Here is a 26,788-nt window from a genome sequence, read left to right as displayed (position 1 = left end):
AGAGAAAACGAATATGGGTTACACTTAATTTGAAGGAAACAATTTAACTATAAGAGGAAAACAACGAAACAACAGAAACACTGAAGTGCACCAATAACAAACGCCAATATACATATAAACGAACTATTTGATAGCAATTGTCATATTCCTGACTTGATACAGGACGTTTGAAGCAAATATTTTCATGGTTGGTACAACCTGACGAATCAGTAGTCCACGGCTGGTTTTAAAATAACTATCTAAACTGTATTTGGAATTGATATATTAGACATGCGAATTAAATGGAATCGTTATTTAACATGTTTAAGTGCCTTGACTATATGCCTTTTTTTGGATAACGCCACATCATCGTCAGTGGCGGATCCAGAACTTTTCATAAGGGGGGGGGGGGGGGGGCCGCTCACTGACCTAAGAGGGGGCCCACTCCAGTCATGCTTAAATGATTCCCTATGTAATCAACCAAATTTTTCCCACGAAAGGGGGGGGGGGCCTGGGCCCCCCAGGCCCCCCCCTGGATCCGCCTATGTTCGGTGGCTGCAGCGCATGTCGATAATCCAAGATAATGATACAAATAATTATAACGATTATCGATATAAACAAAACTTACAAAGAAATTGCATTATTAAAATACAATATTGTATTCACGTTACCAGTACCTAAGCAAGAAACTATGAAATTCGAGATTATCAAACATGTTATTACCTTTTTGTATACTTTATAAATTTTCTCTTTGACATCTAGCTTTTTACAAATTACAAACTATATTTGTTATTTTCTAGTTGATATTAAAAAATTCCCTGGAATATTGGAAAAGGTAAGAAATCAGACAAATAAACTCATGCTTAATATAAGTTAGCTATAACAAATACATTTTTCATTTTGAAAAATTCTTTGTGATATATCTTTATCAAGTTTGACGACATAATAATGCAAGATTCCAAAAAGATATCTTGCACGTAAAAACACCCTTGTAGCTTCATAAAAAAGCAGCCTAATGCCGCAACAAGACTGCACGCGCACTCGCAAAGTGGAAAGGGATCAATATAAGTTGAAATAACTTGGTTCCCAATCCACTATAAATTAATATGTTTCAATTTAACTAAATAGCTTCTTGGAGTGTATTTCAGGCACTGTCGTGTTTTTAATTGTTCTTCGTTATCTCAAATTTGAAAATAACTGGACGAGGGACGAAAACATAACAAGGAAGGCTATGATTTTACTCGCAAATAGTTTTCTTCAAATTTACAAATTGTAATCCCCATACAAGGGCTAATCACACTTACCTGCAATAGCCAATAGTAACATACACGCTTGGGTTAAATAAATAACTTCCATGTCATCATCTGTGCATTTATTCTTTTTTCGTACCAAATATTGACGAGTTTACGCATAAATTAATTATCAGTCTTGAAATTGTTTTGAAAATTCAAACATCTATCAATTGAATCGTAGTAATACGCAAATGTTTTCTTCGTTGCTGAATTACTTATATGCTCGGATGATCGTTAAGTATGTCAAATCTGAATAACAAAAAAAAACAAAATCTATAGGAAACGGGTCGTTAACTTTATAAATATTTTATCTCTTAGTTTTAAATGTATCAAAAAGAGTTACTTTTCTACTGTTCCCTTTGGTAATTCGATTTAAATCAATGTTGGTTGATATTTCGTCTTCGAGGGGACAGTCAAGTAGTCATAAGTGTTATAATGAACTACATGTATATCATTGAAACGTTTATTTTCTGTGATATGTTAAAATGTTCGAATAAAGGTGTGGTTCAGAAGTTTGTGTGTACCCGTAGAATAATTTTAAGTTGCGAAATATCATTCATAATTTTACGTTAATGTTGTTGTAGAGCAAGACAATTTAGATGTCATCCAAGCAAGTTTATCGATCCTTTGAATGACTTATTCTCAAAGATGATCAATTTGACATATTAATTGCAATCCTAACTTAAGATCTATGAAATTATCAAACGTGCGTACATAATAACATATGAATGCGAATGGTTCTGCATTAAGATTGATACTTATATTTTGACATTGTACAATGTTACGTTATTCTATACTATTTATGACGAGACCAAATGACACAGTTTCTAAATAAACAACAATAGGTCAACGGCCTTCTTCTTCTTCTAATGGTATCCATTTATACATCAGATTTTTTATGATTACTAACGGGTGCGCGTGCGTAGGATAATAATACATAAATATTTACAAAAGAATAGTGCCAAAAATTAAAAAATATACGGTTAAAACTATTTACATAACTACGAGGTTTACTGTTCTATATTGTAGAACAAAAGAGTGGGAGAAAGTACTACATGTACCTCTGGATGTAGTAAATTCCACTGTGTAATTGTAAACGGAAAAAATGAATATTTGTAACAGTCTTTAAATGTTAGTAGGTGTCTGTAAGTTTGTGGATGAAATTGTCGGGTTCTATTGTCTGTTGGTATTAGTAATTCTGATGGTACAGCGACAATATGGTCAACAATTTTATAGAACATTATACGTCTAGTTTTAAGTCTGCGTTGTTGTAAGGTAGGGCAATGTAAAGTATTGAGCATGTCTGTAACGCTACAGGTGTTGTGATAACGATTACAGGCATACCTAGCAGCCCGACGTTGCACCATCTCAAGTTTATTGCATTGTTCAGCAGTATGAGGGTTCCAAACCAAACAAGCATATTTTAGTTTTGGTCGGACAAGTGCTAGGTACGCCTGAGACTTAATATTTGTGATGGATGTTTTCAGATTTCTTTTTAGAAGACTAGGCTTTTATTTGCATTACCAATGATGTTGTTTGTATGCTGGGTCCATTTTAAGTCGGATTGCAGTGTTATACCAAGATATTTAGCGGAGGAGACAGATTTTATGGTATGGCTGTGAGATGTAGTCATGTTTGATTGTATTTTTCTCGTTTGTGGCAGTAAGAACTGTACATTTGTCAGGTTGGAAAGCCGTCAGCCAGTCTTCTTCCCAATTTGCAGCAGCATCAAGATCTTCTTGAAGGCTATCACATTATTTTTTTTTAGATTTGATGCTTTTGTAACTTGATGATGCTGTTGTCTGCGAACAGTCTGAGTTTACTGAATTTCAAATATCTAGTTGGTCATTAATATATACCAGAAATAGAACTGGACCAGATTTTTTCCATGTGGAACACCAGAAGTAACTGGAGCATTGACATCTGATGACTCTCAACAATGAGCAAAGCCCATTTTGCATAGGCAGCTCACCGTCACTGATACATGTCCCGAAATGACAAATGTAAAACATGTACAATTCAATCGAGAAAACTAACGGCATAATATTAATAAATGTTCTGTGATCCTCATCCACGGATCCTCTTTTATTAGTCTGGAATCCTGGCTTGCCAGTACGAGGAAAATCTATGATCGGACTTATTCTTACTTCAATAACTTTTTTTAATATTCAATGGATATCTTTCAACTTTAAAATTAGATTTTGTGCAACTAAAAGTTAAGTTTAATGATAATATTAAAAATAGATTTTGAAAAATATCGTTGGGGTGTCAAAACTTTGATCTGAAAGGAGAATTGAAAATCTGAATGAGTGTGAAATTTCGCTTATTTTTTTCTCAAACGAAAATAAAAACATAGAAGAAAAATATGGTTTTTAACTTTACATGTTCGATGTCATTTGGTGATTTGTCTCATTGGGATCACACCAAATCTTTTTTTTTTATTTTCCAATGAGGAAAAGTGATACAAATAAAAAAAGACGGGAGAGATCAAAGGATAATAAAAACTCGCATGTCAAAACTTATAAGTCAAAGAGACCGGATATACCATAGACATTCATAATTCGGAAAAAGGTTGGATGCCTTTAAACTAGGATAACCCTTCCATAATCTGTATATGTGCCTGTCCCAAGTCAGGAACCTGTACTTCAGGGTTGTGTTATGTAGCCTATTATTGAAGGTCTTATGGTGACCTATAGTTGTTAACTTCTATGTCATTTGCCGTCGCTTGTGAATTCACTAATTATTTGATTTATGCTTATATATTTTATTCGGAAAGTTTATACTTAAATTTGTGACCGAGCAATGTTTTAGTTCGTTTATAAACCAGATTTTGTGATAATCCAATCTATAGAGTATTTAAAATGAAATGTTTATTTAGATTAATGATCCAATTATCACCTAAGGTGTGAATTAAAATCGGCACACGTTCCAATCGACGAACACCCATCTTTATTTTTTATCTTCAGGCCTATTCAGGTCTTTCAGGTCCACTTTCAGGTCTTTAGTGTAAATGGAGGTGTACCTTGGTTGGCAGAAAATCGACTACAAATTACAACACTTTTAAACTAATTTCCTTCCCCTTTACATACAATATCCAACCAGAAAATAATCTACATCTAAAATTTTGTATTTCGAATGTCTAGGCCCCCTAATTCCATTTGAATTTAAAATACAAAGCAGACATTTTGAATTTTAATAGCCTTGCAGTAACTGTGTAAGTTTAACGTAATCTGGAGCTGGATCAACATGTTATACATGTTTACATGAATGTCCGAGGTGAATTATGTCAAATCGGCACCTGGTTAAATCGGCACCCGGTCAAATCGGCACCCGGTCAAATCGGCACTCAGTATAGTCAAATCGACACCTAGTCAAATTGGCACCTGGTTAAATCGGCACTTTATGTTACATCTTCTGACATCAGACTCGGATTTCTCTTGAACTGAATTTTAATGTGCGTATTGTTATGCGTTTACTTTACTACATTGGTTAGAGGTATAGGGGGAGGGTTGAGATCTCACAAACATGTTTAACCCCGCCGCATTTTTGCGCCTGTCCCAAGTCAGGAGCCTCTGGCCTTTGTTAGTCTTGTATTATTTTAATTTTAGTTTCTTGTGTACAATTTGGAAATTAGTATGGCGTTCATTATCACTTGACTAGTATATATTTGTTTAGGGGCCAGCTGAAGGACGCCTCCGGGTGCTGGAATTTCTCGCTACATTGGAGACCTGTTGGTGACCCTCTGCTGTTGTTTTATATTTGGTCGGGTTGTTGTCTCTTTGACACATTCCCCATTTCCATTCTCAATTTTATGTAGTCAATTCGGCACCCATGTTAGATTTGCTTTATATGCATATTTTAACAGCCTCGCATTTCCCAGTTTATAAGCCTCATCCTTATATCGTTGATATGTCAAGTCAAGGCACTATTATTGTCTATATATACAATGATCAAGGATTTGTATAGTTCTCACTATACAAATCCTTGCAATGATACATGTATATGAGGTACGGTACTGGATATTTTTTATGCACTTTTTAACAGTTGAACATTTTGCAGGATTGTTGGTTTAATGCTGTTTAAACTCGCCTGAAAAAACACCTTGAATTGCTAATTATTTTGCATGAAAGTTTGAATTATTGAAAGGGACTCATAGTTTTCCATTCTATTGACTATTGCTTCTATTTGTCTCATTGTTAAACATTAGGTTGTGTAAGGGCTTCTTTGTTTCTTATAAAGTTTTTGAAAAATAAAACATTAATAAATACCTTTAACATTCTACTGTTGAGTTAGAACCACAACCATATTAACCATGTACTTGATTTAAGTTATTAAAATTAATTGAAAAGAAAACTTTCCAAAACATCGGTCATAGAATGTTGTGAAAACATTAAATAATTAACCTATGTTTTCTAACTGCTTGATGCTTTTTAATGATGTAATGCATGATAAAAAATCCTAACCCCAATAAAGATCATGAATTTATACATTTTAAAATTATTTATACATATATAATATCAAATATTTTTGGATGCCGATTTGACTATACTGAGTGCCGATTTGACCAGGTGCCGATTTAACCAGGTGCCGATTTGACTTTTTCTATGGGTGCCGATTTGACCAGGTGCCGATTTGACTTGTACCCAATGTCATATGATAAAACGTACCGTTCTAACTTCATACACGTTAGTGACACATCTCCATTAATCCCGTTAGGGAGTGTACATGGATGCCACTGTACCCTCGCAGTTTTGGAGGGGTTCTTCGGATATCGGAGGCATTTACCAGTACATACATACATAAATGTACATATAAACACTGGTAAACAGGAACGCCCTCCCCCGAACCCTCTATCACGGGTATTCCTTAATAAAATTACATTATACATGTATATGTATTTATTCTCAAATTATTTACTTGACTTAGTGTCAGAAAAATGAAATAAAAAAATGGGGTCACCGTTCATTTACGCTCACAATCTGCCTTCGAAAGGAGCATACATTTTTGTTAATGTCCTTTTTTTCTGTTGAACTTATAGGAGAATACATGTAGCTGTAAAATTGAAATAAAAAAAGAAATAAATTACAGAAATCGCTTTGATTTTCAGGGGTGTGGAAATATTTGTTGTGAGCACTTGTCCATGGGCAAGTAAAACTAAAAATTTAACTTGTCCGGAAATTTTTTTACTTGCCCTGATGATGCCAATAAATATTGAAGTATTTCTTGTTAGCTAATATATGATTCTTACTTAGCACTATTGTGCATTACAAACAAATGAAATCCATTTGTTTATATGTGTCAAAAATTTAGAAAAGTAGGAAATGGGTTAACATCAATGGGACAGAAACCTAACAGCAAACCAACCAATGAAATGACATGTAAAGGACAATTTTGCAGCAGTTTGGGAATAAAATTGTAGCCACTAGGTACATAATAATTATACTAAATTTGAGGACAGTGATTGAAGAAATGTAAACTAAATAATAGATTAACTATTGATTTTTTGGTGTTTCTCTCAACTGACACACTTTTTTTTTCTTGATTATTTACAAAAAAATGTATTATTGTCTTGATGTGCAATTAAAGCGTCCCTTCTATTTACCAGTTTGACAACATATTATGTTGACCTTTCATCTATAGATAAGAATTCATCTATAAATAAGACAAAAACTTAATTTATTTTCCGAATTTCCATCTATAGATATCCAGGGGTAATCTGATATCCACGATGTCTGAAATTCTCGCTTCTGTTTTTTTAAAGCAATTGCTTTTATGCCGTCGCGTATGGCCATCTTTGTGACCCAGATCAGAGACTCCGCCCAGATCAAGCCATAGTATTTTGTTAAACAGGCTCCTGGTCAGTCATTCTTTAACACCTATGTATGTTTTCTAATGCAATACATAGCTTGAAACTTTAAAAAAAAAGTTAGTGGATTTAAGAAGTTTCAGAATATGTTCTTGTAGATGTATTTTTGTATTTAAAGGGTCAACCGTTTGACTATCAAATAACATAGAAGTCCGAGTGAAAAAAAGTACATTTTTATAAATGCGATTCCGTTTTCCGCCGTTCGTACCATGTTTCAACAAAATATGGATTCATTTCAGTTGTTGATTTAGTATTGAAAATTTAACTGAATTATCTCCTAATAAATACGGTTTTTTATGTTTAATTTGTGTTTCTTTAAGAGGTCAGGTGCTCTTGTTCATTCATAAAATTATCGTTCATTCATACATTTATCGTAAAATCAAAATCACTACACTGGTTAATGCGTAGTGTCAAATTATTACCTGTAATCTAAAAATAGACAAACTTTATTTGCGCAAATAATTTAGCGGAACGAAACCCTTGTTGAAAACACATAACAATAAGTTCGTTTTCCTTATGTCAAAACTCCGTAATATTTATCGATCACCTTACTAATGAAATGGACCCGTCCAAACGTAGTAGATGCCAAGTCGGTCCAGATGAAGAGATATTTACAATTTGGAATTTTCTAGTTTATTAATACATAGATTGAAAAAAAGAACGTCTTTTTAAATATCATGATCAAAACTGGGTTTGCATAACAAATGTCAGATGAAACCATTATCCTCGTCTTTTCAGTGAACAAGTCTACTACGTTTGTTGACACTCGACGGTCCACCGTGTTAGCAATTTTATTTCACATGTTTTCGAAATATTGAAGATCATGTTTCGCAATGTTTCCTGAAAATTTATAAATATCAAAGCAACGTAGAGCTGTTTGTTCTTGTTCGTATAATAAAATTGAGAATGGAAATGGGGAATTTGTCAAAGAGACAACAACCCGACCATAGAAAAACATACAACAGCAGAATTAAGGTCACCAACAGGTCTTCAATGCAGCGAAACATTCCCGCACCCGGAGGCGTCCTTCAGCTGGCCCCTATACAATATATATACTAGTTCAGTGATAACGATTTAATGTCATGTTTGTCTGTGATGACCCCCCTTTTCGGGATTGCATGAGAATTGTAGTTATCTCGTACCCACATGCACTTGTTTCTATCCATAGGAAGGTCGACTATCCATATAAAACTATTTATATGGATAATCGACCTTCCTATGGATAGAAACAAGTGCCTGTGCTCGTACCGCATCAGAATGACCCATATCAACTGAGCAATAATGTTTGGAACTTGGTTTTAAAAATGATGACAAAGTAACATTATGAAAATATTTTTATTAAGCTGAAATATACATTTATTCTTTACATGTTTATGTCTTGTAAGATATTTATTTCTTTCCCGTTTTTTAACATTTGCGTCTGGAAAGTTGAAATGTTTTAACTTAATCATTTGTACATGTGTTAATGGTTAAATATAAATTAATAATGAAAATTGTTAAAATTAAATCAATAAAGGAAATTATTGCCAAGGAAGTTACAAACACTACCAGGGGATAATCCATGATGATTTCTTTTTGAATTATATGTTTCAGCACATGTATATTTGACCCCAACTTTAGCCTGGTAAACGTGTTGTCTCCTTGTGAAATATAAAACATATTAAAAATGACTTTCTGCTAAAGTCATTTATTTATATAAAGTTAAAACCTTCTTACTTTTAACTAGACAACACTCATGTCAGGTTTAATTCTTGTATATATGTGGATGAAAAATAAAAGTCCCCAAACATTAACATGGCAGCAATTGCTTTTACAGCCTTTAAGGCTTTGATTTTAAATACTCTGTGTCCTCCGTTTGCATTTAAGGTTTTCTTCTCAACTCATGATTCTTTTTGCCTTGCTTGCCTAGCTTTTTATTAAGTATTTGTCAATCTGAATCTCGATACAAAATTTAAAGAAATGACACTTCCAGTAAATGATGAAATGAAACTTAATCAACGATCCCGGGTCAATGGACAAAGCCAATGCAATGTTACGTGACTCTGATCTCAGGTTCGCATACTTATTTTTATTTATTTTGGTAATCGATCTATTTCCGGTATCATGTAACATTTATCGTCATGAACATTGATGTTTTTACTTGCTGAACATTGGTTTATTTTACATAAATTAAACATCTTTATACGTTTTGAAATTAATTTTATGTTTTTGTTGGATTTGAACTTTGTCTTGTATATTTTTTTACTTGTCCTAGGGCAACCAAGACAAAATTAATTACTTGTCCGGTTGTTCAAATGTACGAGTCGGGCGAGTCGGGCATAGCATTTCCACACCCCTGATTTTACAATTATTTAGTTTATGTACAGCTTATTAAAAAACAACAATAAAAAATATAGGTCACCGATGAGTTAAAAAAGATATTTCAATTTTAATACCAAAAAATGGCATTTTTGCACCAAAGGGAGATAATTTGGAGCTTTTTCAATGATATCTACATTTTAAAAGTCACCTGCAATGACCTGGGGCCAACAGGAGTTGATTTTTTTGAATGATTTTTGTACCATATATGATAAAGTAACAACTACTAAAGGTAATTAATAAAATTTGTAATGAAAAATAAATGTTTAATTTTTTTCTGAAAATCTTATACCCGCAAACCTCCTTAAATATATGGTACTAATGATCCAGGGTCTAATTATGTTTCTAAAATTATCAGAACCAACAACTGTATTGATAGGATGAATGGGTCATGTCAGGTGATCAATGACCTTGTACTAAATTTGGGATAGTGACATAAAAAATCACTTGTTTAAGTATCATACCTTTTTGTTCCAAAAAATCGCTTCTTTAAGGTAGATCATAGGTATATATATGTTTCCCCGAGATTCAATTTTCTTATACTAATTAATAAAATTGAGAAAGGAAATGGGGAATGTGTCAATATTAATTGGTAAAATCTTAATATAGACAATTGGTCTTTTCAAAAATATAATAAAAAGAATGGGTCACCATGCTTTTTCCAAGCTATTTATAGCTATAAGTCGTTTAAAAATGAAAATTGTCATAAATGGACATCACACAGGTTCCCGCAAAATTTTGACGTCATAATACACATGATACAAAATATCTGACACCACAATGAAAAAGTGATTGTTGTATGACCTCAATAGTTCAACTTCAAGCTGGACAGATTCTCAGGTCAGCCTGGAATAGCAATAAGGTGTATGGATAAGCTTTTTGGTGGAAGAAGACTTCAAGTCTTCTGAAGGCCTATGGTGCCGACTTTAAATCATTGAACCTCTGTATGCTGCATTTGTTTCTGTGTATTACAATTTCATAACAACTTCTGATTCCTGACACCGATTTTCACACATGATTAAGCATCTGAATCATTTAATTTGTAAATTAGGATCGAAAAACAATCACTATCGTAAATATGTACCCTTTTATTTATGAAAATTATAAGATTTCATCTAATCTACATTAACGTTATTTGTTTACTTGTAACCAAATGTTTTTACTGTAGATATTTGTAGTACGCACGCGTGAATTTGATATCGGGACAACTTGCCCTGTTTACATGTTCGCCCTTGGTCTGTTTGTCCTGAGTTCTTTCACTCGTATAGTACGTTCGCCCTGTGTTCATTCCTTTTACTCTTATCAAGGACGTTTTATTATACGTCCTTGCATTTATTAAAATATTAATATTAAGTGTATTGTTAAAAAACTCTTAAACACGATTTAGTGAAAATCATCTGCTTCTTATTTTGTTCCCAAGGTAAGACAATCAATCAGTCAATCAAATTCTGTGTTTCTCATGATCAATTAATAAGCCAATCAAAAACGTTTTCTCTGAAGATTATTCTAACATGCTAGACTTTGAACTTGTGTTGTTTTCATCTAGTTGTAAAATCGTAAACATGGCACTGCCGCAGGTGAATTTTCATCTGCAAGCAGGTTTTTACACAGCTTAAGGATAAAAGCATGGCTGATTGACAAAATTCAATGATGCAGTACTACCATAAAGATAATAAATAGTATTTTTTTTCACTAATTTATTGACATAATACTTGTTGTAACATATTTTATTTTTGTATTTAATTAAATAATTTAAAGGACAATGTACTATTCTTTTTTCACAAAGACCTACGAACAGGTTGGGACCCCCCACCCCATTATGAGTGGTGTCCCTTAAATGAGGGACTGTCCCTAAAACAAGGGGTCATTTTACTGTTGAAAAAAAAAAGAAAGAACATTTTTAAGATTTTTAACTCAAAAGTGGGAAAATTTATTATATTTGGAACAACTTTTCTAAATGAGGGGTCAAATTAATAAAGAAGATACAAGTTTAGAAATATCACAAAATTCTTTTGACATGTTTTGACCATTTAATACTTGATAGATGCATAGTTCTTGGGAAAAAGTTTCATCAAATAATATGAATATAAAGGTGCTCATTGTTTACAGTGGGTTGTAATGTTCTTCCAATGAGGGTTGCCCCTCATTTGGAGTGTTGTTCTCAACCTGTCAAAGGTCCATCTTTGTGTATAATTCAAAATTGGAAATTTCAACAAGCATCTAATATTCTTACACAAGAAAATAAACCCTGGTCTGCTAGCTATATGTTCATCTTTTCTACCGATTTAATAACTACAATCATGCAAACAGACTTAAGAAAAAGGCATGCAAGTTCATCATACAAATATGACACTTTTTCTAGACAAGGCCAACATTAAAAATATCTTTGTTTCCCCTCCCCGACTGAGGTTATCAGGGTATGGGTAGGTAGGTAGGCAAATTATTTTATTTTATTTCTTGATATAATTTTTCTATATTGAATTTACAAAATTCAACAGGTAAGATAAGTCAAGAAAAGTGGGGTCCCTGTATTCAGTGTACACCCCAGTTTTCTGGTGTTAAAAACAGTATACAGGGACCTCCTTTTTTCCTTTTCCTTTTATGGTATGAAATCTACAAAAGCACACATTCTACATGTGATATCAATGTTTCATGATAGCAAGTGTTTTATTAGTTAAAAATCAAGCTTATTTCAAGTCTAATTTGATGCATAACTCACAACAAAACAATTACTGTTTTTACCAATTCATACCTTGATCATCAATTAAAATTCAATGAATAAAAATTTTCAATAGAAGTGAACATAATTCAGTTATGTTCAGTTACACCTGGATCATGCAGCTTGGTCAATTAAGGTGGTACCCAACACTTTAACTAGAATTAATTTGGCTCGTTTAAGTTTTTTTAAATTTTGACAAAGTATTTACTTTGACCCTTTTACAAAAATATAAAAATTTTAAAAAATTTGAACCAACCGTTTTATCAGAAAAATTACACTGGTTATATAGCAGTTTGACAAACACTTATTTTGATCATTGAGAAGCTTAATATTCCCTTAACAACACAACGTAATTAAAACGTTTAGCTGATTTTACAGAGTTATCTCCCTGTAGTGTTAGGTACCACCTTAATTCCTAAACAAAAGATTTATATTTTTTTACGAGTTTTAGAAAAAACAAGGCTTCACTTATTCATGTTTTGTAGTTCCTAGAATACTTTGAGTATTTACAAATTCAACTGATGCGTTATAGCGTAAAACGTGCCTTTTTGTAACTTTCATGCCTTAAAGTGAAAAAGAAAAACACATTGAAACTGGTCTTTTTTACACCAGAAATCAGGGAGGTTTCCTGAAAGCAGGGAATACATGTATCTAACATTTTTTGACTTGTTCCCAAACTGTTCGAAGACTGGCAAAGTAGATTGATTTCAAAGCACGATTCAGACCATTTTTACTGAAAGATTTTATCCTTTGAACAGGAACAGAGGTTAAAAACAAAGCCAATCAAGGTGCACTCAGTGGGTTGAAAGATTCTTCAGATTTTTTATTTTTAAATATCACCCTTGCACACAACACAAACCGTGTGGCAAGGCTTTATCTTTAATTTGTTTTCCTTGATTCCGAATCATATAGACGCTTTTATGCAAAAATGTCTTGATTTAAAATGCTTGTTGACCACAGCATCGGAAAGGTATGACAAAAAACCAACGCACGTTTACTACAACATCGGAAAGATATCACCAAAAACCAACATAGCAAAAAAAAAATTATGGACAAGAATGGCCAATAAAATTTTTCGAGTGATTTTACCGGGTCGGTTGAGGGAGGGGAAACAAACAACATTTTATTTTTGGTCCAATCCAGATCGTGCAAAATACCTCGCTAAAAATTGTAACCTTTAAAATTGTTGACTCGCACTAAAAACCCCCATGGGTACTTTCAAAAGTTGGCAAGTATGTAAAAACCTTACTATTTTTAAGCCCCATTTCTAGGCATTATGTTTTCTGGTCTGTCCATCCGTCCTGCTTCAGGTTAAAGTTTATGGTTGAGGTAGTTTTTGATGAAGTTGAAATCCAATCAACTTGAAACTTAGTACACATGTGTTCCTTATGATATGATCTTTCTAATTTTACTGCCAAATTAAAGATTTTACCTAATTTTCACAGTTCACTGAACATAGAAAATAATGTACGGATGGGCAATCTATGTACTTATGACACATTGTTGTTTGAAGAAACAACCCCACGTCATAACGATAATGGAACAAAGCAGGCTGGGTTAGTGGGGCTGCTTTTATGATATTTTAAGTTACCTTTTATTCACCTTCTTCCACCTCAGAGCTATCAGCTCTTTGATTAATTTGTTTATGTTGAGAAGGTACATTTTCATTGCTCTTTTCTGGAAATGATTAAAATATTAATTGAAAATACTCTCTACAACTTTTCGGTGTCAATTATAATCATGATAATTGTTTTCAAAATCAATAAGCCATTGGGACATTTAAGAGAAATAAATAGTTTACCTTCATTGTATGTTTCAATTTTCAAAATGCCCCAATACACCCTTTTTAGCTTGTTTTTTTGTGACAATAAAGTTCTTAAATCTTTAAGTCTATCTGTTGGTCCCATATCCCACAAGGATAATTGATAAACTTTATTGGCATGATAAGAAGAATCTTTATTTTGTAATTTCCTCTATTGTGCAATTAAGAAGAAATTGTTGTGCAAATTAAGGGACCCACTATGATTGATTCACAACAAGTTTACTTTATGTACTGAAAAAGTGCTTATCCTTCTAAAATAATATGGAAAATGGAAATTAGGAATTTGTCAAAGAGACAACAACCCAACCAAAGTGCAGAAAACACATGAAGGCCACCAAAGGGTCTTCAATACAATCCCCCACCCAAAGGCTTGCTTCAAAAATGTTTACTAGTTCAGCATTGTTCAGTGATAATGGACATCATACTAAACTGTGAAACATACATGACATATACATGTATATGTATAAATGAACTTAAATTAAAAATCATACAAGACTAACCAAACCTTCATGTACAATCAATGCAATTGTTAGCTATAGCATTGTATATAGTGCTTTTTAAATGTTCTTTTTGCAGTATGTTTTGTCCACATGTACACCAAACATGCCAAACTCGAATATGTTTTGAAATTATTCAAACTACAGTACATGTAGTATTCCAGTCTTTCCATGGGTGATTTCCATCACTTTGATTTTTCTTGAATTTCTCCAATCTTAATTGACTAGGATTGTCAGTTTTCCTATCAAAGGTCCATGGTTTTCTCCAGGCACTCTAGATCTGGCTTCCTCCACCAGTAAGACTGGCTGCAGGGAAAAAGCCCAAAAGGGGTGTTAACACACAGAAAATCAAATCAAATACTTATCCAAAAAAGTATGATTTCATGGATCACAATACAGAGATACCAATTAATCATGTTAATACTGGTATATTTATAATAAATTTTCTTTGGCTAAAATGAAACATGGGGTAAAATGCATTTGAAGAAAATATGACACTGATACAAAAAAAAACAACATTTTAATGGTATTTTTAAGCCACTCATCAATATATATTGTAAAGAAAAATTTAATATTCATTTATCAACATGATGAAAGGTTAAAAGCCAAAAAACACAGGTTATCAATTCAGGGACCTGCATGATTTATGTTCAAAGCAACATCTCTCGAGCTCTTTACAATGCTTTAAGTGTTCTGCTATGCGATTTTACGGAATACTTATAGCTTACATACATTTGTACCTTGAAAACACTAAACTTTAAAAATTCAAAAAAATTAAACTATTGTCTGTCTGTTACATGTTTATTCATGATATTTGAAACAGATCAAGCCTTATATTCATCTAGTTCAATAACCATGATAACATGTAATTATACATTTAAACATACCAGAACCAAATAATTTCTAATGATATCTCTAGTACTGTTTATTTTTTAATAGGTATTTACTATTTACAATAGAAAAAAAATACAATGGAGATATCTATATCAGACATTCCAGAGGAAATTCACATGTTTATCCTGAGTCGCTTGGATGGGCAATCACTGGTCAGAGCCAAAAGGACATGTAAAATGTGGACTTGTCTTATTGAAAATTTGGAGAAATTCTTTGGTATTTGGCTAATGTGTTGTTTAAATGAGATACCATTGTTTATGTTAAATGAAATAATGGGATATAATCAAAAGAAAACTGATCACAAAAGTCTAACAAAGTCATATAAACAGTTGCCGTGGATATTTTGGAGAGAGATTTATGCTGAGTATAAGAGAGCGTTTACCATTGAGTGGGCTAAGATGAAGATGGCTGATTTGTATTATGATCAAGCTCACAGTGTGGTAACTTCATTAGCTATTAAAGGTGACTTTTTATAAAGTTTATTTGTTAACATGGTAAATATGAGTGAAAAATTTGATTGAGGAATTTTAGTATTCCTTTAAAAAATGAAGTTACCAGACATTCATTTTGTATAAAATATATTCCAATATAAAAAGAAGATATGGTGCGATTGCCAATGAGACAACCCTCCACAAGAAACCAAATGACACAGAAACTAACAACTATAGGTGACCGTACCACCTTCAACAATGAGCAGCTATTAAAAGGCCCTGAAATGTTAAATGTAAAACAATTAAAAAAAGAGAAAATCAGCCGAGTTTGAGCTATTGTCAAAATGTTCAAAATATGTGAATAGAACAAAGCATCAATACTCATGTGACCAAAATTGCTTAAATTAAAAAATCTCCCATTCGATGATTACTTCTTGTTTTAGATTAAGTTTGAAATGATCAATAAATTACATCAGGTATTACTGAAAAAACTTGAGTTTAATAACTAAACCTTTGTAATGTACATTTTATAGAATAACTAAACCTTTTTGCATAGTGTACATTTTGTAGGATAACTAAACCTTTGTACATATTGTACATTATGTAGGATAACTAAACCTTTGTAGTGTACATTTTGTAGGATAACTAAACCTTTGTACATATTGTACATTATGTAGGATAACTAAACCTTTGCAGTGAACATTTTGTAGGATAACTAAACCTTTGTAATGTACATTTTGTAAAATAACTAAACCATTGTAGTGTACATTTTGTAGGATAACTAAACCTTTGTACATATTGTACATTATGTAGGATAACTAAACCTTTGCAGTGTACATTTTGTAGGATGACTAAATCTTTGTAATGTACATTTTGTAGAATGATTAAACCTCTGTACATAGTGTACATAGAACTAAATACTTACAATATGTTCAAAGATGGAATAATTGATTTATTTTAGATGGTAAATTGTTAACAGGACATGAAGATGGTAGTGTGTTCTGTTGGAAGAATGTTGCAGTGGAAGGTCTGGATTTGAAACTTGTCCATAAACATCAGAGGAGGGTAACTTGTATGGCTGTCACCACAACATGTAAATATAACTAGTAAAATAGATAACAAGTAGGTTCCTTCGGTTGGCTGTCAACAAGAAGGTGTAACATAGCCAGAAATTAGTAGTGTTTTTGCTAATTAATATTCATAATATGTAAATGAGAATTGTACCACGTGATAGTAGTTTGAACTGGACTGGCTTGATATCATTAAAATCATTAAAATCTTTAAAACACGGATATTATAAGTTGCCCGTCACAGAGTCCTTATTTACAATCACTTTGATATTTCCGTAAAGTTGTCAGGCGGTCAAAATCAAAACAATGAACGCGAATTTAGTGAATTTTTCTTGTTTTCATGAGTTTATTCTTCTTGAAATAAAGACATTTTAACTTTACATGGGAACCTAGAGTTCAATGACTACACATACATGGTTTGGACTTGCTTATTCTTTGGAAATTCAAGTTTCAAATTTCACCCCGGCAACCTGTTTTCGTAATGACCTTAGTAGCCAATTTTCAACACGAAGTCTGCAAATTTGACGTTTCAGCCATTTTAACCTGTATTTTACACTGCAATATTAAAAGCCTGTCGCTTCGATTTTTAAAATAGCTCAGGAACCTGTATTTTTGCAACAACAGTCATTATGTTTTGTTTAAATGGTGTATATTGTTGTGTATATTCATTTTCTGCCCCGGCAACCTGTCTATCACTTAAATTAAAATTAAAACAGACATTTTTTCAAAATTGCCTATCATTTTAATGTAATTTCCGTGACCCGTATCCCATTTCTTTATTATAATATTCAAATAAGCAAAGTGGCGTTGATTTCTGGATATGAATGCAACTGGTAAAATAAAAGTCTACATTTAATTTTGAATAATTTATCATGTTTATCTACAGTCCTTGGATGGTGTAAATTTCCAATTAACACCATACACTATTATACCATAATGCAATATAATTTCAAAGAAAGAGTGTGACTACAAAACTATTTATTTAAAAAAAAAACGAATTTTTGTTCACAATATTGTAAATTAACGTATAAAATTAAAAATCAGTTATTAATATGTTGCATAGTTTGAAATGTCCTACAAAATTCATTCACACCATTCCCGATCTCATGTTACACCATTACACCATTCCCCTTGCACCACACACCATAGCACCTTACACCTTCTACCATTTCACTATGTGCCATACACCATTAAACCATACACATATTTTTAGGAAGTTTACACCATCCAAGGGCTGTAAGGATATTAAGACTATGTGCTATGACTTATATTATTAAGAAAAATCATATACATGTATAACACCAATAAGGTTTATCTAATTTCTTGCATAATTTGTGTTGAACTTTTATTTCTGACAGGGAGACAACATTTAATATAGACATCCTATCATGTCCTATCAAGTTTTTATATAAAAAAAAAGATCAGTACATCAAATTATATAATAAATATGGTACATATATTTCACTGATAGATGAACTTAGTTCTTTTTGTGCACTTACAAGCATTTATAGACATCATGGGTTAAATTGTTTTGACAAGATAAATTTGTTAACCTTCATTGATTGCATTCAATCTGAAGAAAGAATTTGATTTAAAAAAAAACAATCTGTATTTTTATACGCCCGTCAAAATTTTGACGGGACGTATTATGGTATACAAATGTCCTGTGTCCGTCCGTCCGTCTGTCTGTCTGGCGTAAACATGTCGCACCGTAACTTGAGAACGACTTATCCAAATTTCATGAAACTTAATATAGTTGTTTCTTATGATGGTCAAATGATCTGTATACTTTTTGGTGAAAATAAGATTTAAACTTTTTAAGTTACGACACTTTGTAACTAAAACAGGGGTGTGTTTTTTTCACATGTCGCACCGTATCTCAAAAACGATTCTTGATTATGGCTTAAAACTTTAAACACTTCTTAGTTATATTAATCTTAATATCTGTATACTTTTTGGTGATGATTTAAAATTTTATTTTTGAGTTATTAAGTATTTTGTAAAAAAGGGGGAGGTTTTTTTTACATGTCGCACCATATCTCATAAACGATTTATGATTATGTCTTAAAACTTTACACATGTCTTTGTTATATTAATCTAAAGATCTGTATACATTTTTGGTGATGATTCAAAATTTCATTTTTGAGTTATTGAGTATTTTGTAAAAAAAGGGGGAGGGTTTTTTTTACATGTTGTGCCATATCTCAAAAACAATTTATGATTGTTGCTTAAAACTTTACACACTTCTTTGTTATATTAATCTAAAGATCTGCATACTTTTTGTTGATGATTCAAAACTTTATTTTGGAGTTATTGAGTATTTTGTTAAACAGGGGAGGGTTTTTTTACGTGTCGCGCCGTATCTCAAAAATAATTTATTATTATTGCTTAAAACTTTACACACTTCTTTGTTATATTAATCTAAAGATCTGTATACTTTTTGGTTTTGATTCAAAATTTTATTGTAGTGATATTTAGTTTTTTGTAAAAAAAATACAGGGTTGGGGTTTCACATGTCCCGCCGTGTCTCAAAAACAATATATGGTTATTGCTTAAAACTTTCTCAGAAACTATTTATGATTATTGCATTAAACTTCCACACAAGACGTCGGGCGTATCATGCGCTCATGGCGCAGCTGTTTATTCCATTTAATAGACCTAATTTTATCTTTATCCACTTTTACACTGGCAGTGGAAGTGTCAGGCAAGACACAACGTTCATTCAGTGTAGAATTTTTTTTGATAAAACTGAATTGTTTTATTTATCTTTTTTTATTATGCCTTAAAGTCATATGAAACGAGTGAGTGGTGAAAAATAATGTTTTTCCAATTCTTGAACCAATGCATGTATATATCACAAAATAAGTCCTCTGTGCACAATTTTATCATTATTTACACAAATATATCGTATAATCGTCAATTTTTTTTCTCTCTGTCTGTTATGATTTAACAAATATGGCTGCTCATTAAATGCCATGTTTTGAAGCCGAAGTTTACCGATTGTCACCTTATAGTAAATAAATAACAAAAAGCATGGGTATTGAGCACGTGCTTAACATGAACAATCAGATAATTGTTTATTTTAATGACAGATTCATGCGTATTGCGATCACCGGATTTTTACGAGGAGGGTTATGCTCAGGTCACTATGCATACAGAAAATATGTCGGCGAATTGCTTCCTGGAAGCAAGCAATTAAAAATAAGTAAACTTCTTCTAAATGTGGACAAATTAAAGAATTTTCCTCAGAAAAAAGTATATGTACAAAAGTTTTATAATGAAAACTATCCATTTAGTTATAAAAAACAGATGCATATTTTTTTTTAATTTGAGGTTTCATATGACTTTAAAACATTGTGGTATATTTCAGGTACAGATGTATCAGAACTTTTGTCCAGTAAATGTCATATGTTAGTAGTGACAGGGTCACAAGATTATGGTGTGTTTGTATCTGACATGACTAAGCCAAATTCTACAGAACTAGACTACTACAATCTACAAATTAACTCAGTAAGGTAAGACATCAAGGTAAAATTAGCTTGTCCGGTACAGGAGCCAACACTCAAGTTAGATGAATACAAATTGGCTTCTTGGCGTTTTAAACACGACCAAAGAGGAAAGAAGGGATGTTGTGTATTTATTCAGGATGCGAAGTCACTATGCATATTTAACCACAAAATGGTGCCTTGTCTGAAAAAAAAAAATAGTGCATATTTTAAACAAAAAGTTCATACTCAGCACTCTTACTTTGTAAATAAAAAGGACATCAAGTTTCAGTTAAATTTTCTAATAAATGAAAGACTTGGTTAGGAGCTCTAAAGAACCCTTATTAAACGTTTCTTTTGAATAATACAAAAAAATGAAATTGATTTAGGAAGTTTGTGATAAGGTCAGTATAAGGGAAACAACTAATGGTATGTTGATGATATCTCTACCATGTCCCTTCAGTCATGGTCTTTTGACTTTGAAATGATTGAAATGCAATTGTTTGTTATTAAGGAGGCTTAAGGGTACACAAATTTGAGCAAAAATTTCAATATTTTTTAAATAAATTTTATGTATTACTTCATTATTATTTGATGTTACCTTTTTATTTTTCCAATAAGTTCAACAGAAAAAAGGTACCTGTACAAAAAGACAAATTATGAGCTTAAACGATCAGTGACCCCATTTTTAAATTTTGTTTTTTCGATTAAGTATATGATGAAGTTCATTTATAAATTTATATAGCGAAATCCTATATTTAAAAAAAAATGATTTATACCTACCAGCCCCCTAAAATAAGTCAGTTTAAGATGAACCACTTACGGTTAGTCAATGATAATGTTTGGTAGGCTTAGCAGTTGTGTTAGTATTAGCACATCCCATTTCTATGTAGTTTATTTGGCCCTGACCCCGAAGTCATGTTTCATATTTCACAAAAAACTTATGACTAAGATTGATTGTAAGTCAAGAACAATTCAGTATACTTTTGCAATCAATCTTAGTCATAATTTTGTTTTCTGAAACCATCTCCCGGTTGGAAAAGATATAAAAAGAAGACAATGTGGTATGACTGCTAATGAGACAACTCTCCACAAGAGACCAAACGACATACTAGGTTAGTTTTTATAGGTCAGTGTATGTAAACGTTACTTTAACAAACATATCACATCTTCCTATATCTATATATCAGCCAAGCTAACAATAACAAATTAAAGTACTATAAATTCAGAAATTATTGCATGCATTTCTTGTGTTTTTGTTATTTTAGACTTAAATACGATTTTAGTTTTTACAATTTTCAGAAAAATCCTGTTTAATTCATATAAAATATTTCAAAATACGAGTTTAAACTATTGTGTTTATAACTCTGTTGCATTTATCACAATGAGAAAAACCTCGCAATAATTTCTGAACTCACAGTTATCATTAATTATATTTCATTACTATGTTTTAAGCTGTTTTGGTCCATACATTACCTCAGTGGCTAATGGTAGCTTTGTACAAGGTCAGTCAGTGTGGCATGTATCAACTGAAGGCAGTCTGACAGTAACCCAGGAAAGTAAATTAGAACCACCAGATAACTATTCTAATCCTGTACATGTAGCGTTAACAGAGGATAGGGTGAGAAAACATTGTTTATTTTTAAACTTTACAAGAATCTATTAACATAGATGGATTGATGTTTAATGTCCAATGGCACATTAAATGCATATTTAGGACAATATTGAATAAGTGTTATATGATTGACAATGAGATAGCTCTCCACAAGAGACCAAACGAAAACAAGTTAGCCACTCTTCGTAATCATATGTCCTTCAGCAATAATCAAAACCCATACCACATATCAAGGTTTAAAAAGCTCTAGGAAAGATTTCTCCCAAAACACTAAGGAAGAAGAAGAATGGGAAACAAATTCAAGCAAAACAAAAAAAATAACTGCTAGATTTGTGTATGGAATAGTAAATTAAAAACAAATAGAATTTCAGCAACAAACAACAACTGAATTACAGGCTCCTGTCCTAGAACAGCAACATACAGAATGTGTTTTGGATGAACATGATTGTATGAACAAGATCTTAGATAATGCAGTATGAATATAAGTCAGGAATCTGATGTTCAGTAGTTGTTGTTTGTTGAAGTAGTTTATAAGTGTTTCTGGTTTCTAATATAGATTATACTGTTGGTTTTCCCGTTTGAATGGTTTTACACTAGTAGTTTTTGGGGGCCTTTCACAGCTTGCTGTTTGGTGTGAGCCAAGACTCCATGTTGAAGACTGTACTATGACCTATAAGGGTTTACTTTTATAAATTGTGACTTGGATGGAGAGTTGTCTCATTGGCACTCATACCACATCTTCTTATATCATGTATATCTAATAACCTCTGCTTTGAATAAGACTGACATGCTGAACAGTATTTTTACATTCTATTCAAACAAAGTAACATCCTGTTGGAAGACATATCACCCTACCAAGACACATTATTCGGACATTCAAGCCAACCAGTCTTTGCTTTTACTCCTAAATTCTGGCTGCTTTGCTTAGAAGCAGCAAATACTTATTTTTGAGTTTATTGTAAATTCAAAAAATATTGCAATGTTTTTATTATTGCGAAAAATGCAACAGTGTTATAATCACAATAATTTAAACTCGCATTTTGAAATATTTTCTATGAAATAGGATTTTTTCATGTCACAAAAATTAAAATTGCATTAAAGTCTAAAATGACAAAATGATATATGCACCCAATAATTTCTGAATTTGCAGTAGTTTGACCCAGCATGGTTTTTTAAACCACAAACTCTCTCAGGTGTAAGTACACAACCACAAGATCACCATTGCAGGTTATTTATTGACACAAAAACTTGGTAAAACAACTTCAAGACAACAAAACTTTTATTGTTGATTTATATTTCAAAGTCTCAGCGAGGCCTTCAACATGGAGCAACATCAAATATTAACAATATCATAAGTAAAAAGGCAGTGAAAAATGGAAACAAACTGTCAAAGAAAAGTTTTAAAAATTTGATGTGTTTGCTGGTAATACATTTTTAATACAAAGGAAGTAAATTGCATTCATGAAAGTGACATGAAAACATATTTCTGATTGAGACAGGAAAATGTCCTTATAAAAATAGGGAAAGGTGGTATGCTTGCTATTGAGACAACTATCTTGCAGAGTTCAAATGAAGTGGATATAAGTACCTATAGGCCACCATATGACCTTCAACAATGAGAAAAACTATACTGTATAGTCAGCTACTAAAGTCTTTACATAACAAATATAAAACAATTTAAAAAAGAAAACTAACAGCCTAATATATAAAAAAATAATTTACAAAAAAGATGAAATTACAGATGATAGATATGACCCAACAACAACCCCTGAACTACAGTCTCCTGAATTGGAACCTGTGCATAAAAATTTGGTGGTTACATTTTGAACCTCCCATTAATCTGGGTCAGTGGTGTAACAGCACATCATAAGAACAAACAATAAAAATCAGTTGCAACTGTCTAAAATCAAACAGTAAAGTTCAAGGCACAAAAACAATTATCATAAAAACTCATGATACAAACAACAGGTATAAACGTATTTTCAGTTCTTGCAAACTAGTTCAAAGCTAACTACAACTAATAAATAAATCATGATCTCCCAGACTAAAGTAATTGTTTTGAGCGTTTAAAAATCAATTGTTCATTTTGTAGAAGTAAAAAAAAACTAATACCGGTAACTTCTTTTATTGATATAGGTGTTAATAGTTGAAGAAGTAAAAAACTACTAACTTCTTTTATTGATATAGGTGTTTGTAGTTGAAGAAGTAAAAACCTACTAACTTCTTTTATTGATGGAAGTGTTTGTAGTTGAAGAAGTAAAAACCTACTAACTTCTTTTATTGATGGAAGTGTTTGTAGTTGAAGAAGTAAAAACCTACTAACTTCTTTTATTGATGGAAGTGTTTGTAGTTGAAGAAGTAAAAACCTACTAACTTCTTTTATTGATGGAAGTGTTTGTAGTTGAAGAAGTAAAATCCTACTAACTTCTTTTATTGATGGAAGTGTTTGTAGTTGAAGAAGTAAAAACCTACCAACTTTTTTTTATTGATATAGGTATTTGTAGTTGAAGAAAATGGCGGATTATATAGATGGACTTGGAATGATGGGATACCAAACAAATCTGTTGTCATAACAAATCTCTCTTGTCCTGTTAAATCTCTTATCTGTAAAGAAGAATGTCTCGTTTGTCTCCTGGGTAAGATAATACTTTGTAGGGATGTCATAACAAATCTCTCTTGTCCTGTTAAATCTCTTAGCTGTAAAGATGATTGTCTTGTCTGTCTTCTAGATAAGAGAAATATATGTAAAGATGTCATAACAAATCTCTCTTGTCCTGTTAAATCTCTTATATCATGTATATGTAAATGTCTTTGCTGTCTCCTGGGTAAGATAAACAAAGGCAATAGTAGTATACTGGTGACAATAAATAGCCATAATTTGATTAAGCATAAATAACAAACTAAATAAATTGAGGGAAACACATAAACTATTTATAAGAGGAAAATAACTTTACATGAGAAACTCAGAACTGTTACAAAGACAAATGCCAACATACATAGAAATGAACTTTTTGAACAGTTTGCAATTACATGAACCTCCTGTTTGTATATTTTGATGTGTCATTAAAGTAAAACACACAATTAAACATATGTGTATAGATGTCTAATAAATATGCAAGACTCAGATCGACGTCCGTTCTCTAATCTACGTTCGTTCCTTAAATCTATGTCCAAATGTGACGTCACAATAAAATAAAGTTCTAAATCAACGGCCAATGTAATGCTTATCTAATTGACGTCCAATTTCTGGCTTCGCTAATCCACGTCTAATTTTTGGCTTCTCTAATCGACTTCCGTATGATCACAGAATACAAAATAGAACTGAAACGATTTCAGCTGAAACCTTGATTATAAAAACAAGATGTGGTATTATTGCTTATGAGACAACTCTTCACAAGAGATCAATGGATACAGAAATAAACAACTATAGGGTCACTTCAAAAATGAGAAAAGCCTATACCGCATAGTCAGATATTTATAAAAGGCCTCGAAGTGACAAATGTTACAGTTCAAATGAGAAAATAATGACATAATTTATGTATAAAATAATGAACGAAAACAAAAATGCTACAAACGACAACCACTAAATTAAATTCTCCTGATTTTGAACAGGCACATAAAGAATATGGCAAGACACATACATTAGTAATGTGGCAGGGTTAAATATGTTAGCTTAATCCAAACTCTCCATCTTCCCAGTTGGAACTGTGGTGTAACCGTACCAAATAAGAATAACTATAAACATCTGTTGACACTTTAAAACATGTTATGTGTGACAAATAAAAAAATAAAAAAATCCAGTTTTTAATTCTTTACCTACTAGCTAGTACTGTAAACCAACTTATTTTCCCATTGATTTATTTTCGCAACTTTCGCGAGTGGAAAAAAAATGTGAGATTTAAATTTTCGCCAATATGTAAAACTACCATTATTCCTTATTAAACTTCATCAAGTTAATCAGAAAATCGCTAAAATTAAATACCCGTGAAGTGGTCTAGAAAGGGTAAAACGCGAAATAAAGTATCTGCGAAAATAAGTTGGTTTACAGCATGTCAACATGTTGCATAATTTTTAAATTTTGGAGATTTGAACTACATAAAAATTGGGAGATATGATATGATTTCCAATGGGACAGGACAACTATCCACAAGATTTCAAATAAAGTGAATGTGAGCAATTATAGGCAACCATACGGCTTTATCAATTATCTAAACCCATACATTGTATCTCTATATTGTCTATTGTTGCAGACTGAAGGATGCTCTCTAAATGTTGTATTATTTTGGTCGGTGGCTTGTTTTTTCATTGACTAACACTTAACATGCATGATGCATGTATTTTTTTAATATATAAATATGAATGACATTCTACAATAAAGATCGGTTGGATTAACTTTTTATCAAGATAAACATTAAAGTGCATGACTATTTTGGGTTGAAAAATTCTCTATGGGAAGTATGTATAAATATTTGAAAATTTAGTTGTCATATAAACCCTACAAAATATGTACATGTATAAGTGTTAATTAAGTCCAGTAGTTTATTATTAATTGATATTGAACATTGATTCAAAACGACTACAATCAATCGTTGTTTTGACAAAACATTACGTCCGATTAGAGTTTCAAAATACTGGACGTCGATTTGGGAATGTGGCTTCAGATTTGGATGTCGATTTCAGGAACAGACGTCAAATTGAGGAATGGACGCCGAAAAGACCGGACATCAATCTGAGTCTAACAAATATTTGCCGAACTATCG

General features: G+C 32.1%; 2 protein-coding genes across 8 annotated transcripts in view; one reads left to right on the top strand and one right to left on the bottom strand.

The window, feature by feature from the left end:
• Positions 1-1,500, bottom strand: part of LOC139485117 (uncharacterized) — a 52,380-nt gene extending 50,880 nt beyond the window's left edge. For all 4 annotated transcript variants that reach the window (XR_011655258.1, XM_071269258.1, XM_071269260.1 and 1 more), the window contains exon 1: positions 1,284-1,500. Coding sequence is in view for 3 of the 4 variants with exons in the window: in XM_071269258.1 (XP_071125359.1) it covers positions 1,284-1,335 (52 nt within the window). In the remaining variant the exon portion in view is untranslated. The remainder of the gene's footprint in view (positions 1-1,283) is intronic.
• A 2,824-nt stretch (positions 1,501-4,324) lies between these two features.
• The window catches only part of LOC139485115 (uncharacterized), a 29,296-nt gene continuing 6,832 nt past the window's right edge, over positions 4,325-26,788 (top strand). Inside the window, exons 1-6 of one of the 4 annotated variants that reach the window (XM_071269253.1) lie at positions 4,325-4,485; positions 15,473-15,889; positions 16,820-16,951; positions 20,299-20,443; positions 21,869-22,034; positions 24,523-24,664. In XM_071269253.1, coding sequence (XP_071125354.1) covers positions 15,505-15,889; positions 16,820-16,951; positions 20,299-20,443; positions 21,869-22,034; positions 24,523-24,664 — 970 coding nt within the window. In that variant the 5' untranslated portion in view covers positions 4,325-4,485; positions 15,473-15,504. Of the gene's footprint in view, positions 4,726-10,982; positions 11,210-15,423; positions 15,890-16,819; positions 16,952-20,298; positions 20,444-21,868; positions 22,035-24,522; positions 24,665-26,788 lie in introns of those variants that run through there. The other 3 variants (XM_071269256.1, XM_071269255.1, XM_071269254.1) reach the window with 3 other exon arrangements.

Source organism: Mytilus edulis, chromosome 8 (assembly GCF_963676685.1).
Source record: "Mytilus edulis chromosome 8, xbMytEdul2.2, whole genome shotgun sequence".
In the NCBI taxonomy this organism is placed as follows: domain Eukaryota; kingdom Metazoa; phylum Mollusca; class Bivalvia; order Mytilida; family Mytilidae; genus Mytilus; species Mytilus edulis.
This window is presented reverse-complemented; position numbering and strand designations above follow the sequence as displayed.